The sequence below is a fragment of the Triturus cristatus genome, chromosome 4_2 (assembly GCF_964204655.1).
Source record: "Triturus cristatus chromosome 4_2, aTriCri1.1, whole genome shotgun sequence".
In the NCBI taxonomy this organism is placed as follows: domain Eukaryota; kingdom Metazoa; phylum Chordata; class Amphibia; order Caudata; family Salamandridae; genus Triturus; species Triturus cristatus.
In genome coordinates, this window is record NC_140586.1 from 290482152 (window position 1) to 290498273 (window position 16122).

General features: G+C 45.3%; 1 protein-coding gene across 2 annotated transcripts in view; it reads left to right on the forward strand.

The window, feature by feature from the left end:
- The window catches only part of LOC146833671 (flavin-containing monooxygenase 5-like), a 315018-nt gene that overhangs the window by 272064 nt on the left and 26832 nt on the right, over nucleotides 1–16122 (forward strand). For both annotated transcript variants that reach the window (XM_085601556.1, XM_085601555.1), the window contains exons 7-8: nucleotides 3576–3931; nucleotides 9976–10048. In XM_085601556.1, coding sequence (XP_085457682.1) covers nucleotides 3576–3931; nucleotides 9976–10048 — 429 coding nt within the window. The remainder of the gene's footprint in view (nucleotides 1–3575; nucleotides 3932–9975; nucleotides 10049–16122) is intronic.

Below are 16122 nucleotides of genomic sequence, written 5' to 3' on the forward strand. Positions count from 1 at the left end.
AGCATCTATCGCGGTGTAGGGCACACCAGGCTCCCAACAGGGGAAACCCGGGCCCCCACGCCAACAATACTCAATCCACCCACAAAACATTAACAAGGGGAGAAAGGAATGTCGTAGGCTCAGCAGCCCCATGGCTGGACATCCACGCCTGTTCAGAGGACAGTGAATGGTAGGATAGTCCCGGTGAAGAGAGACCCATGGCTAGTATAATTTGCCACTAGAGGCACAACCTGATGACTCAGGCAATGCGTTCTTGACTGGAGGATCGCCTGTCTGAGCCGGATCTGTGCCGTCTCTTCGATTTGGTCCTGCGAGATCTCTTCCGTTGCGAGCCCTGGGAGGAGTCCGATTCTCGTGGCGGAGGTGTATGTGGTTTGAGATTAGAGTGTTCATCAGTCCATGCGAAAACTGCTTCCGGTGTGTCAAAGAAGAATGACTTGGAATTAAATATGACTCGCATCCTAGCTGGGTATAAAAGCATATATTGCAGGTTAAGGTCTCATAACCTGCGCTTCGCTGCCACGAAGGACTGGCCTTGTTGTTGCACCAGGTGCGTTTAGTCAGGAAAAATCATTATGGGCCTCAAATCATATCGGAACTTCTCTTTATGTGTCCTAGCAAACTGCAGGATAGCGTCACGATCGGCATAGTTCAACAACTTCACTATCATCGGTCTAGGGTTCTTACCCAGGGGTGGTTTTTTAGTCAGTGCCCAGTGGGCCCGCTCAACGACAAAGCATGTGGATAACAGTTTCGTTGGCATAAAATCTGTGAGCCATTGGGCAATAAAGCAGGTCATGGAAGATGCTGCACACCCCTCTGGTAGGCCAACGAAGCATAGGTTATTGCGCTGCACGCGGCCTTCCGTATCTTCTACTCTAGAGGCTAGTTCCTGCGAGACAACAGTTCGTTTATTTACCTTTTTCTGGAGGGTAGTCGCCGAACCTTCCACTGTCGATACCCGTGCCTCTGCTTCCGTGATGCGGTCTACTGCTTGACGAAGATCCTGGCACAGGAAGGAAACCTCTGACCCCACTACGCTAATTTTGGCATCCAGCTTATCCCTGGCATCATTGATCGCCGCTAGGAGGGCCGTGTTGTCCGGTACTGTGCTCCCCCCCCCCCCCATCACCTCTGGTGGCATCCCCAGCAGGTGTAGTGAAGTGATCCAGGGTGCCCTGTTTGGGGCCAGTTCCACCTGGGTTTGTCTCTGCCCATAGTGGTATGTACAGGGGAGTAGGCGCAGAAGTCTTTTGAGAGAGAAAATGCGGGATTCGTTTCCACGCTGTCGCCAGGGGGTATAGCTCCGACCAAGAAGAGTTGTAGGGGTAGTGCCAAGCTCACAGTGGGGAAGCACCGTCAGCGGGTCCTCATGGATTCAGGCATATCCTGGGCCGCAAGCCGCACCAAGCCTAGCTCAGCCGCTTCCGCAGTCCACGACCACCCACCAAGGAGGCCCTGTAAGGGGACCAGACTCGCCGGACCACCCGCAAACAGCGTTCCCTACAGGATGTCTTGCCTCAAGTCGTTAGTGTCACTGTAGAGGCCCCCGGGGGTCGTATAAATCTCACCACCCTGAAGCGCTTCAAATGTTAGAAGGGGGTGGAGGGGGCGCCTCTGTCTATCGAGGGGATAATGCCCATATCTCCTCACCGCTCTGCCCCCTTCACAGGCCTGCCGTTGGTGGTGGAGGATGCTGCACAGGTAATTCTGCCCTCGAAGCCACTGTGTTAATGTTAGTGGATTTGAAAAGCGCAACAGCTGCCCCAGCAAAGAGGCGTCCCGGCGCTTGATAGCAATAGGTGGACAAGGTCAGGGAGGGGCCCCAGGGAAGGCCTACGGAGTGGGAAAGAGAAAGGTTATTATGGCTTTCCTGAATTCAAGGTAATTGTTGCGCCCAGGCAGGCAGCGTGTTCCAAAGGATGGCCGCTCTGTTCCGGAAAGAGCGACCTACGGCGCGAACCCTCCTAACTCCGGGGAACCACCACCAGGTGTTGTCCCATGTAATGGAGCTGGCGTGGGGGAACATAAGTTAAAAGCAGATTGACCCCCACAGATGTGGTGTACAGGGGGGAAGCGCAATGACTATAACAAGGGTCAGCGCCCCTTTGCCTGTAGTGCCTGCGTATCGGCCGTGGCCATGAATTATGGGGCTCCCTCAGTCTGGGATGCGGATGGAATCATCTGTGGGCAGTACGCATAGTCTCAGGGGCCTCTGGGTCTTACACGCGGCCAAGCACCACACCAGATCGGGATCCGGATGCCTCACAGGGCGAGCGGTAGTACTCCAGGGGGCCCGCTTCGGACCCAGGATATCAGGCAGAAGCACCAAAGTCCCAGGGCACCTCTGCACCCGCCGATCCGCTCACCTCTGGGGGCCGTGACCAGGCCCCTGGCTCCTCCACCGCACCATAAAAGGCGGGTCCGGACGCTAGGTGGAAGTCGCACGCTCAGGCTCCGGCTCACGTCTCCTTTTCAGCGCTCGAGTGACGTGGAGCGCGCTTCCCGACTCCGCGGTCACCGAGCTTCAGGAATCTTTGCACCCCACACTCCTTTGATTAGGATCTGCACGAAATCGGCACCTCTGGACAGGATAATTGATGGATAATTATCGGATTACGGCGTGGACGTTCGGGGCCAGATTAGGCTGCGTCCGCCATGTTGGCCTTCCAAGCCACACCCCCCTAATTTTTTAATTATCCAACAAGCCAACAGCTATTTCGCACCTATCAACAATGCCAGCTCAGATTTGAAAAGTACATAGGGGCAGATCTATATCGGAGATGCGCCACTTTTACGCCGCCGTTGCGTCACTTTTGTGACGCAGCGGCGGTGTAAACCCTGCGCCACGTTGCGCCATATTTACATCGTGACGCATCTATGGAGATGCGTCACGATGTAAAGCCCTGCGCCACGTAAAACCTGCATCAGGTTTCACGTGGGCGTGTCGACGGAGGGGGGGGGCGTTCCGTCGCAGGAACGCCCCTGAAAAGTGACTCAGTCAAATCTATAAGATTTGACTGAGTCACTTTCCCAACGCTGATGCGCCAAAACCCTGCGCCTGCTTGAAGCAGGCGTAAGGCTTGACGCACCATGTTAGGGATAGGGTAGGTTGGAACAGTGCTGGAGTTAACTGAAGCACTGCGCCAACCTTACGCCATCGGATGCGTCACGCATCTGTTTATTCCTGCGCCATGATGCGCCGCATTGTAAATGCGGCGCATCATGTGTGGCGCAAGGGTAAACTTGCGTGACGCATCATTCCTGGCGCATCCTTGCTGATTTGCAGGGATGCGCCAGGCAACATAAATCTGCCCCATATACTATTATAGATAATGTCCAAGTAAGAGTTGCTTCTTAAACAGGCTATCTGCTGGCTAATGTGACCATAACTAGAGTGAAATGGTGTACTGTATGTTAAGGGAAGATTATGTTTTTTCCCTTTGTCAAGAGATATGTTTAACCTATATCTGTCCTCAAATATTCAAAAAATCATGCAGAACTCGTTCCACTACATAGCGAATTGCTTACTACGAACTACTACTTAACATGCGGTTTTATGCTTCTTGTTTCAGACTGAACGATCAGCATCCAACAATTAACGATGACCTACCCAATCGCATTATTTCTGGTAAAATACTGATGAAGTCCAACGTGAAGAGGTTCACCGAAACAGCCGCCATGTTTGAGGATGGCAGTATCGAGGAAGATATTGATGTGGTCTTTTTCTGCACAGGATACACCTTCTCCTTCCCTTTCTTTGACGATTCTGTTATCCAAGTCAGCAGCAACAAGACCACTCTGTATAAAATGGTCTTCCCTCCAAAGCTGGAGAAGTCGACGCTGGCATTCATTGGTTTAATCCAGCCGGTTGGGGCCATAATGCCTATTTCTGAACTCCAAGCCCGCTGGGCAACACGAGTATTCAAGGGTGAGTTTTGTCATCGATGAAAGGGTTTTCTGGTTCAAATTCGGATGTATGCAAGTAACTATAACAATATACAGTGGGTTAAAGTTGGTGTTAATACACTAGAATGATTATTCCTCTGTGAGAGCTAATTAAAATATAATTTGAAGAAATCAAATTCAGCTCACACGTCACTTCATTTGAAGCTTTTTATCTAATTTAGCACAAGGAACTAGGAGGCAGATTTACTAATATTTTGCGTTGGTGTTGAGTCAATTGCAGCCCTAACCAAAAGAATTTTTGTTATTTACTAAGCCACGCAAAATCGCTTTGTGTTGTTTAGTAAATACAAAGCAACACAAAGCAGCATATAGTGCGGCGTTGCATTACCTTGCGCTGGGAAGGCATTCTATAGGGGGGGAGAATGGGTGTTGAATCACAAAAAAGGAGATGAGAGGCATGATTTGTCTAACCACTGGCAATTGCTCGGGTTAGCATCCCAAACCATTGTTCTTTTCCTCACCATGCCACCACAGTATGGACCCAGCCATATGCAAATCTGCCTTGACCCTACTCCTCATGGCAACCATTCAGCCCAAACTGCTATGCCAGCTCCAGAACACAAAGGGCCTCATTTATGAAAAGTGACGCATCGCTGCAAGAAAACAGCGATGCGTCACTTTTCATTGCGCCCTCCTTGCGACATCACTGATGCGTCATATTTACAGTATGACGCATCATGTCGCAAGGAGTTACAGATTCGTCAGTATTTCTGTGTATCTGTAGGTGCATAAATGACGCATTGCTGGAGTGTGTCACAAAAGAGACACAACTCTAGCAATGGGTCATTACACATGCGCAAGTCCCATGTGAAATGTGCCTGCGTCAGTCTTATGCCTGCTGCCATGGAAAGGCATGAGGTTCCTGAATGTGGGGGCCCGTTGCGGGCCCCCAGGGTGTTGTGGGGTGGGTACCTCCCTGCATTTGCACCGCGCGGTGCCTGCCACCTTGTGCATGTAAATGCACAAGGTGCATCCACAGCATTGTGGCGGGCGGTGCTGTTAGCAGCCTAGCGCCAACGCAGGTGCCCTTGCACCATAGTGCAAGGGTGTCTGCGTTCAGGGGAAGATTGTTTACGGGCAGGAAGGTCCCCTTTCCTGCACATACACAATCTTTAAATGCTGCTTTGTTACTTTTATGTGTGCTACTTAATGCAGCACAAACAGAAGTTGCAAAATGGCATTTAAAAAAAATGATGTGCAGGAAGGGGGACCTTCATGTACATAAACAATCATTGGCCTTTTCTATTTTCATGTGTGCTGCACAACCTAGCACACATAAAAACAGCAAAAACAAGGAGAAATGAAACATTTCTCCTCATTGTGCCAGGGTAGGACCAGGTTTTCCCTGCTCTTAATTATGGCGCAGCCTCTTATATATGCCTTCCATATAAATAGGAGGCAGCGCCAGAATCATTGGGTGTTGAGGTGGAACGCCCACAGCAATACCCATTGCCCTCCCATTTCATACTAAGCATAGCGTGTGTGAGGGGGCCTTATTTACAAGGCAGCATTAAGCCACTTAATGTGGCTTAACGCTGCCTGGTAAATAAGGAAAAGCCCCTATTGCCACAGGAACGTCCTAAAAAGTGGCGTTCCCGTGGCGATAAGGGTTTGTACATATGACCGTTGGTGTTTCTAAATGGGACACTTGGAAATGGGAGAAAATTTAAATGATGAGTTTTATGGAATCCACATAAATAAAATTAACTCTTCTGTTTAATTTTCTTGATGCAGTGCCATATTTATATGTGAAAAATACAGCCATTTTTATCAGTTGGAAAAATTTAAAGTGCAGAAAGATTTTCCCTTCTCTGAACATTTTTGCACAACGTTTTTCTGCACTTTAAACTTCTCCCATTTGAGTTTTACATGTAACAGTGCCACATATGGCGAAATATATGTTCTGTGTCACAACTACATACAACACAGTCTCACAGTCACTCGTAGAAACATATCCCATTCATATGCACACATATTCATACATCTCCAAAGACCATACTGTCACCGACACACACAGCAGCCCTGGGATAATGCCCCTAGTCAAAGTATTGTGTTCAAACCATGGGATATGGCCCTGTGGCCAGTAGGCTTAAAGCCAATTAGCCCATGTGTGGGGGCACCTGGTAACAATGTGTGATTTGCTTGGCCATCTGTAGCTCACAATGATTTTCGTTCATCAGAAGTAGATTACCAACCCATCACTTTTTTGCTCAATGTGCCACCTCTGTATGCACCCAGCCATATGCAAATCAGCCTTGACCAAGCTCCTCATGGAAAAGTCCAGCCCAAAGTACCAGGCCAGGTCTTCACCAAACCTGATCACAAGGAACCCAGAACTGGTTTCGCCCCTATAAGCGCTCATCAAGCAGGTATAGCTTGGTTCCAGTGGCACAGCGAGCACAGGACCCATATCTGGGCATACCCGTGCCACTTAGGGTGGTACATGAAACACACAAAAGGTGATGGGAGGAATGATTGCAATTTGCCTAACCACGATCAATTGCTCAGGATAGCATCCCATCCATCGTTCTTTTGCTTAGCAGTCCATCCCAAACTGCCAGGCCAGGTCTTCATCAAAGAGGCACACAAGCAATATAGGACCGGCTTCACTCAGATAAGGGCTCATCAGCCATGTATAGCTTGGTTTCAGTGGCTCAGTAAGCATGGAACCCCAGTCTTCCCATGCCCTTGCCACGTAGGGGTGTACATGAAACTCACAAAAGGTGATGGGAGGAATAGTTCCCATGCAAACACCCACTGATTTTACATCTTTCCCGGAATTACAAAGACTTGTAACCCTGGGAATACATCAGAATTGTACGGCTTCCCCAGTGAAAAATAACGAGGAGAAATATTCGTATTTCCTCGTTCCACATGTGCCGCATTTTGCTGCACACATAAAAAAGAGGAAAACAACATTAAGGATTGTTTTAGTGAATGAAGGTGTCCTGTCCTGCTCAGAATTTGTCTTGCCTAACGCAGGCACCTTTGCACCATGGCATTGGCGCCAGGCAGCACACAGTGCAGCTGTGCTAGGAGGCAGCATAAATGCAGCATATCTTAGTTGATATGGTGCGTGTCTGCAGTCTCCATCTCACTCAGTACAGCACAGCAACTTTGCTTGCTGCCCTGCCTTGCTAGAACATTTTGTAAATCTGCCCCTCAGGGCTTTTTGAGTTATTCAGTTTGCGTTTTTTTCCACCCGGATCCACCACAGGCAAAAAAACATCAGGTTGCTTATGGCTTGGGCCATGGCAGAAGAGTTGGCAGTGTATTTTATTTTGTTCACAGAACCTTAAAGAGAGTTTTTCCTTAGTAAAATAACATGTTTTCATGGGTTTCTTGTGCGAAAATAACAAGGTAATGGAAGGAATGCTTGAATTCATCTCAGCCACTAGCAATCATTCTAGGCCGAATTCTAGACTGTAATCTTTTGTGGTCCCTACTAGAGTGGACCTAGCTTGGCAGTTGGGACAGACTGTTGCCATGAGGATCAGGGTCAGTACTGATTTGCATAAGGCGGGCCATTATCTAGAGTGACATGGTGGATGAAAAATGATGGATTGGAATCCGGCCCGAGCAAGTGCCAGTGGCTGAGATTAATTGAAGCTTTCCATTCATCACCTTGTTGTTGCAGATGGTTTTCTTTTAGCATTTCATTGGGGAATATATCCACTTTTCTAGTCCCAGTTCAGACAGCGGACCAGAACATGAAAAAAGGCAGTGAGCATGGCATCTAAATACCTCCCTGTTTAGGGTGGCACTTCCACCAGCAGCTGATCTGCACAAAGGCCTTCCTGTTGTCAGAGACAGGGCTAGCTTCATCATCCATCAAATCATCATCCCCCCTGGGGGCACGCTCACGAAGACCAGATTGCATGACTGAGGGCGGCTGGCATGGAGGAGGTTGGGTCCCTGTTTGGGGATGGCACCCTATTAGACCATGACACTTTTGTGCGGATTACTGGCGTACCGGATCGCCTTTATTTACTACACGCAACAATTGTTCAATACATTAGGGTGACATGGGCGCCTCAACGCAACGAACCTCCACAACACGAACTAGTACATCTACTTTACTACATGGGGAGGGGTGATCATCTTGTCAAATGGCTATACACAGGCATTCGAGCACATGCCTCTATTGCACTCACGGACCTCCGTACGAAATGGGCGGAGACCACTGACATGGATCTCACTGATAAAGCCTGGGAGAGCATCCTAGAACACCCCAACCGGTTTCCCGTAATCCTAAACTCAAATTTATACAAACTATGGTCCTACATAGATCTTACTTAACCCCAAAGAGAATACAGCGCATGTTTCCAGAAGCCCAAACCTGTTGCCCAAGATGCAAGGCGGAGGAGGCGGGCTTCATCCATATGTTATGGGCTTGCCCTCACCTCCGTGTCACAATCCAAGACAACATATTGGAGTGTCTGCTGGGCCTCCACAAGGGTACCAGTGCTTTGAAGGTCCAATTGCGCTTCTTAGACCTTGCCCTTGTATTAGCCACTAGAGCGATTACTATGAGATGGAAATCCCCTAGGTGCCCTCCATTACACACATGGCAGGTGAAGGTAGTCCGGTGGGGCAGTGCCGAAAGCACTCAGACGCAAGGAAGCGCGTGGACTACGAAAACACCCCATTTCTATGGAATAGGATATCATGTTCGAAGAATTCAACAGATTGATCTCCTACCTACACACATCAATCCTACCCCATGAACTACCCTGTTAGAAATAGAGTACACTAGCCGAAAACCCCGTACAGGCTCTATCTATCATCCTACCGCACACCAGCAGCAATGGATAGATAATGATATCATACTAGGCGTACTAGGTCGACAATCACAAGCAGAACGGCAGACCAGGAAGGAGGGTGGAGGGAGGGAGGGAGTTTCTGTTAACGGAATAGTTCAAATTACAGAATGCAATCACATTCCGTGCTTTTATTACATCTTATTTGTTTATATTAAATGTCCCTTATTCGTACAGACTGTATCATGATATATAGTTATGTGCAACTCGACTTTAGTCTGTACAAAGCTGATATTTGTAAATGATCGGAAATAAAACAACAAAAAACACCATATGTACTTGACAAGACGTATTGCAACCAACTTACGGTTTTCAATAAAGTTTGTTTTAAAAAAAATCAAATCATCATCCCCGCACTCTAAATGCGGTGGAGAATAAGGGGCATATTAGCAACGCTTTGCGATAACATTGTTTTAACGCCGGCTATCGCAGGTTTCTATCCCAGAGATATCCCGTTATGAGCAACACGTATCTCCAAGGCGATAAAAATTCCTGCGATAGCGGGGAAATCGCCGTTTTGCAGGGAACATCGCTGGTTTTCTAGCGATGTTCCCTGCAAAACGGCGATAACCTTGCTGATACGACCCTGTGGTCGTATCAGCATAATCCACCCCCTATGTTAGGGATAGCTAAATCAGGATTTTAGCAGACATTAGATTTTGCCGAAAACCACTGTTTTCGCCAAAATCTAACGTCTGCTGAAATCCTGTGGGCTGCCTTGTAAATATCGCGATGTGAACATCAGCGATATTAACAAGGTAGTCCATTGGGGTACGCCCAGTGACGCCCACTTTGCATCTCATTAGAGATGCAAAGGGTGGCGTCGGGAAAAAGGGTGCTAATATGCGATTATGCATGTTAGCACCCTCTTGTAAATAGGACGATAGTTTTATCTCCTCTTTTTTGGCTTTTTACCCAAAAAAGCGGAGATAAAGCCCTTGTTAATATGCCCCTAAGAGAGGTGTGCAGACAGGACTGCTGCAAAGTTTTGGATGTTCATTCCTTAACACATACCACTAACAGTGTAGATGGTAAGGGACAACTTTGGCAGTAGAAAGTGTATATATTAACAGTACTACAGCCTGCCAATTTATTGCTTTGTATGGGCACTCTGACGTCATTGTTAACAATGAATCATTGAATGCAGTACTTTGTCTTCAAGGATGTTTTTTTTCTTTTCATGTAGGACTCGTCAAGCTACCCTCTTCCAATGACATGATGATGGAATGTACTCAGAGGAAAGAGATGATGGAGAAACGGTATATGTTCAAAATCTGAGGAGTTGAGTGAGCAAGAAAGCAAGGCTGCTGACTGACAAATGAGTGAGATGACTCACTGAGTCATTGTAGCAGTGACTGAAAATATAAGTGAGAGAGAGCGCATGACAATAAATGGGAAAATGAATCACTGGGTTAGTCTTAGTGAGTTTGTCAATAAGTGAGCAAGGAGCAGCATGGGTCATTGGGCAACTGAGTGATAGAGCAGGTGTGGGTATGATGGATAAGTGGGCGATTGAGTGACTGAACATATGGGTGAGCAACCAAGAAGCGAGTAAACAGGCCGTCCAGACCAGTCAGTCAGTCAGAAATTCAGAGTGCACTTTGGAAGCTTACTCACTACTTGGCACTAAAGTGACTAGTATACAAACATTAACAAGAGTTGAAAACCGAGCAAAATGGTTCAGTAGTAGAGCACAAATCAAAGTCCAGATTTCAATTCAATAAAGTAGTCCTCTTTTAATTCAAGCTGTTCATATCTTGTCTTTTATTCCGAAGTACAATCTTCACTGTATGCCATCAAGCCAAGCCAACACGTGTTTCGTCCTGACAATTATGAGTCATGGACTTCATCAGGGCAAAAAAAACAATCAGATCTTATAACATTATAAGAGTGTAATTCAAAGGAAGCTCGAGCGCAACATCTGTGGTCCTAATATAGTGGTAACCTGTCATTCCAAACGGTCCAATCTGAGATAATCTCTATTAGTATCTTTTGAATATTCAGGTTAAAATATTAACCATGCTTCCTACAGGCAGTGTACCTTATATTGTCACTTCCCTGCGCAATTTGTCCCTACCACTGTGTTCTTGTTGTTTATCTAGTATACAAACATTGTCAGCCAGAATCTGAACACAGAATAGGATTTCATTTAGGTGTTGTTTGAATTGAACAGGATTTAAGCAGGATTTAAGAAGAGCAAGCTACATTACCTCAGTCCTAATCTCAGACCAGTTCTTGGGTACCTATGTGACTCAAGGACAGTAAGGTTGTCTTTTAAAGTACAAGAATCAGATAATACTGTGAGTTTACTAAGTAGCCAAGTGCATCCTTTTTAGGTCTGACATTAGCCAAGTCCTTTGATTTTACTAAAATTATATGTATGATACACTAACTTATAGCTTTCAGCCAGCCCGCTTCATCCATAACTTGTTGTTGTAGTCATGGACGTTTTTCTCCCGACCACTATAGCTTACAGCATAGGGAAGTGGGACAACCCACATCAGCCATTAGATAACTTCATTGTGAATGACGGCATTCTGCCCTTTCACAAAGAGCACATCCACACACAAAGTAGGTCCCTTAAGTGCCAGGAACTTTTAGCCAATGTTTTTTTTAGATTGACGTGGGCCGATCAATTTTCCCAACAATAACGTTTTGTGAAACCCATGACAAAACCAAACAAACATTGAGAAAGTCAAAAGGCTGGCTGCCAACACCATACCTAAAACCATTGAATTTGATTGTTAGGCCATGACTTTCAGTCTGTAGTTAGGTCCAACAGTCAGTGCTTAATTTTGAGGTTGTCATGGGACAGAGTGTTTATTTTAGGTTGCACAACAAACAGTAACAATAAACATATGCTCAAGTTGTATTCTATTCATATTTAGGTATTAGACATAGAGGTCTGAACACCTGAACACAGGGGTACATTTACATGTCAGTAAATCTATATATGTATATTTACTCTTACACTTTGTAGTAAATATACTACTTTTGGCTATTCACCTTTTCAAGTGTAAATTTACTACAGCATGTAAACTTACATGCCTCTCCCCCTTGAACAGTGAGTGGAGCTAAATTTACAAGTGTAATGCTATTACTGTAACTTTTCATTCACACCACTTGATCAGAGATCTCCCTAAGGTACACTATATGGACATTTTTTAAAGTTTACCTATTTTAAATGTAAACCAAAATACAAAAAGCATCAGCAATAGTAACTAAATTAAATGAAAATTACTTTTTAAAGTTTTATTTAAAAAAATCACACCTAAAGTAAAATGTTCTATTTATTTGCTCTGTATTAAAAATGACAAAACCTTATGTATAGAATAATGTAAATGAATTTAATTACTTTTAAAAACAATAAAGTTATAAAGTTACATATATTTCTAAATTAAAAAGGTTGTTGAAATATATTTTATTTTTTTACTTATATATAATTTTGTAACATTTCATATATGTATATATATATTGAAAAAGCCTTCTGCGAAGGCGAAACGCGTCTCTCTAATCTCGGGGTCGAGGGAGACCCAAGAAAATAAAAAAGCCGTATCCTGAGAGCCTTGTGTACGTGCGTTCTACCTTGTCGCGGGGCATGGTTTTTTTCATAAACAGGGAAAAGTTACACAAGTGTTGCCCAAGTGGGCTACGGGGTTACACACAAATTAAAACAAGATTCCATTTAGGTTTCTGGATGCAAAAAATCACAGACTGTTAACTATGAGTAAGCATCAGTCACATTTAGCAGCTTAAGCATATATTACTAAAAAATGACTAAAGAAAAACAAATAAAGAAGAACATGTACAATGAGTCATGTCATGCTAGTGATAACAACCTCACTAAAGTAAACATGCACTGCGGGCAAAATATTTTAAGTATTACTATACCCTTGCTAACATTTCAAAACTTTACACCCAAGTAGGTTAGGATTCTTATTCACTGCTCATAAATCTTCCATGCCTACTCTGTATAAATGCATTCATTCTATCCTGTATATATAAAACAAAGCAATACTCTTTCAGGCATAGAGTGACGCTTAAATTATGCAAAAAAAGAAGCAGAGAACTCTGGGTAGTTCCCAAGTTTCGGTGGAGAGAAGCTCCTGCATAGAGCACCCTACAACACCAGCAACACTCGAAATTTGCTCACCTCAAATGTCTGCTTTTCTATCAAGGTTTTTAAGCGTAGGATTAACAGAGTACTGGAAATGCCGCCTGAGCTGAATAAGGTTGCTGCTCTGCACACTGGACAATTAATATCTAGTCCTTCAGTTGCAGAAGCAGCCTCAAGGTGCAATTCATTCGCCTCAATGGGAGACAGCGAAAAATCCTACCTATAGTCTCAGCTTCCTTTACATAGGTTTCCAGAGCTCTTTGAAGTAAAAGGTGAACATTAGATAAGGCAAAAGGGTCAGCTGATGTCCGGTTCAGAAGCAGCTGGCTTAAAACCATCTGCCCACGCAGATTCGAAGTTAGTCCCAAACTTCGGGGAGAAACAGTAATTATTAAGTGCATGAATCTTTCAGTGGATAACATTTGCATGGCAACGAGTTTCAGGAGAAACTATGGGGGCTATTTACAAGAAAATGCCGGAGCGCTGCATTACGCCAAATTTGCCAATGCCCAGCGCTGACACTTTAAATACGCAGTGATGGGCCATATTTACAAAAATACGGCACACCCCTGCGTTTCCCATAGCGCTGGTGCTAAAAAGGCAGCCTAGCACCAGCCCAGGCACCCTGCTGCTATGTTGCAAGGGTGCCTGCACTGCAGGGGCGATTGTTTATGTGCGGGAAGGGACACCTTCCTGCACATAAACAATCATTCATGGCAATTTGCTCTTTCTATGTGTGCTGCAGAATGCAGCACACATACTAAGAGCAAAAAACCAGGAGAAATTAATTATTTCTCCTCGTTTAGCAACATTAAGAAAAGGTATTACCTGGCCTTAATTTTTGGTGCTGTCCCAGCCTTGTAAATCTGGGGCAGCGTCAAAAAGCAATGGGTGTTGTGGTGGAATGCCCACAGCAACACCCACTGCGGAGGACCCACATTGCCGAGGACACCACACAAGACTGGTGGGGGACTCCACTTACTGGCTCAAGTTGTTGATATCCGCCGATGGTGGTAGCAGGTGCCAGGAGCACAGGTGTCTGTTCGGGCCAAGGCCCTTGGGCACGCAACTTGATCCACTGTTACTCACTGGGGAACACAGAATCTGGTGGTTACTGTTAGACAGGAGGAGGCAACTGGGTGGTGCTGCCTTTCCTTGCCCCCTGTTAGTACGCTTTTGGATGTATGGGGGACTATCCCTTAGTGGACTTGCTCCTTCCACAGCGCATCGTCATCTGGTAGCTGCTGCTGCTGTCCCCAGGACGATGGAGATTACCATTACATCCCTCGTCCTCATGCCAATCATTACTATATGAGGAAATAAAACCATTTACAGGGAACAAGGAACAAAAAACGAAATGCTACTTAGTGGTAGGTGGGCTACTGTCTCCACTGATTGTACAAAGGTTTAGCCCCCTGCTGGGTTTGGGTAGAATCTTGTACCTATGTGGGAGCAACAGCCTATGGGGAGTGTTTTGCATTGAACCCCCAAAGATTGAAAGGTGTGAGTAATTCTACTGCTTATGACACACTCGTCTTCCCTGGAGGGAAGACATAGTTGTCAGTTTCTTTTGGTAAACTCAGTACAGTCATGATGCATGTGGCGCTATGATCTGGCTGAATGGCGTCTTCTATTGATGTGTTCTGTCTCAGTAAAGTCAGGCCATCGACAGTCTTGCTTTGTGCCATGTTTGCTTCGTATATGCACTGTGAGTGTCTTTAAAAAATATATCAGCATTTACATAGAAGTGGTATAGTTCCATGCTTACATAAAAGTGGTATAGTTCCATGCTTTTATGCCAGGGTGCGCATGTGCGTGGCAGAGTGTTCTGGGTAAAAGTCGATTTCAGTGAATTGAGCATGCATGGACCACGGCCAGTCTGTGCATGTGCATAGTTTCATTTTCAGCAGACGTGAGTGGTAGTGTTATTGACTACTGCTGAGCATTTAAGGAGGAGGTTTGAGTTTGTGATTGCTTTGGTTGTTTGTGGATGCATATCTTTTGGAATTTTGCATTACATTTGTAGAAAATCTAAATCATGAGGAAGCATACAGAGAAAAGAAGACATCATTGCCCATCTCTGTCCGCTTCTTGTTCTTCTACTCCTATGTTGCCTCCTTATAAAGGTTCTAAGGAATTAGACAAAGAGGATGAGAAGATAAAATGCTAATTTTGGAGACATTAGCATCTTTGAAGAACAAAAGTGGGGACAACAGGGGTATTTCACAGTATGGTTCTATGTACTCTGATTTGTCTGCATCAGAGTTGTTGGTTAAGATGTGGGCTTCCGGTCGTGAGCTGAAGGGGAAATATATCACTAAAGGCCTGCTGTCAGATATGTTGAATTACATTTACGAGGCAGCACAAAGCCACTTTTTTTGGCTTAATGCTGCCTTGTAAATATTGTTCCCTTTAACGCAGCTTTCTGCATTAAAGGGGAGTGCAAAGGGTGTTGCTGGGGGCATTCCAAGCAACATTTTAGGCGTTTTGACACTGCCCCAGATTTACAAAAAATCGTAAATCAGAGGAAGCTCCAAAAACTTGAGCCTCCACATGGCAGGCGTAAGGGAGGCACAACAAGGAGAAATATTCTTATTTCTCCTCTCTTTTCCTTTTTTTATGTGTGCTGCATTCAGCAGTACACATTGAAAGGAGGAAAAAAGCCTCGTGATTGTTTTTGTGCAGGAAAGTTTTCCTTCCTGCACAAAAATATTCTTCCCCACAACGCAGGCACCCCTGGACCATGGTTCAAAGATGCCTGCATTGGTTCACGGCAGCCCATTGTGCGCCGGCGCAGAGGAAAAGTACAGGAATGCGCTGTAATTGTTAATCTCCATCACATTCCGATACCATGTAACGGACCGAGTGACAATGCCCAAAATAATATTTTACCTTTGAAAATCAACTGCTTGGCACGTTTCATTAATGTGTCATAAAGAACCTTTCTGGCCATCTCACATGTTATATAGTATGTTAGTGGTCCAGTCCAGAAAGTGCAAGAACCCAAGCCTTCTTTGTTCAAAAAGTGTCTGATAGATATGGCACACTCCTGCCCTATCACTAAGAGAGGTCTTTCTCCAGATATGCTCACGATCAAGCACCCGTTACATAGACCTTTTGCATCCATGAATATTTCCCACCTGCCAGTGGTTTGCAAAAGATATCCACGAAAGGAAGCATGGGAATAGATTATTTGCTCCAGAAGTAGCTAAATAG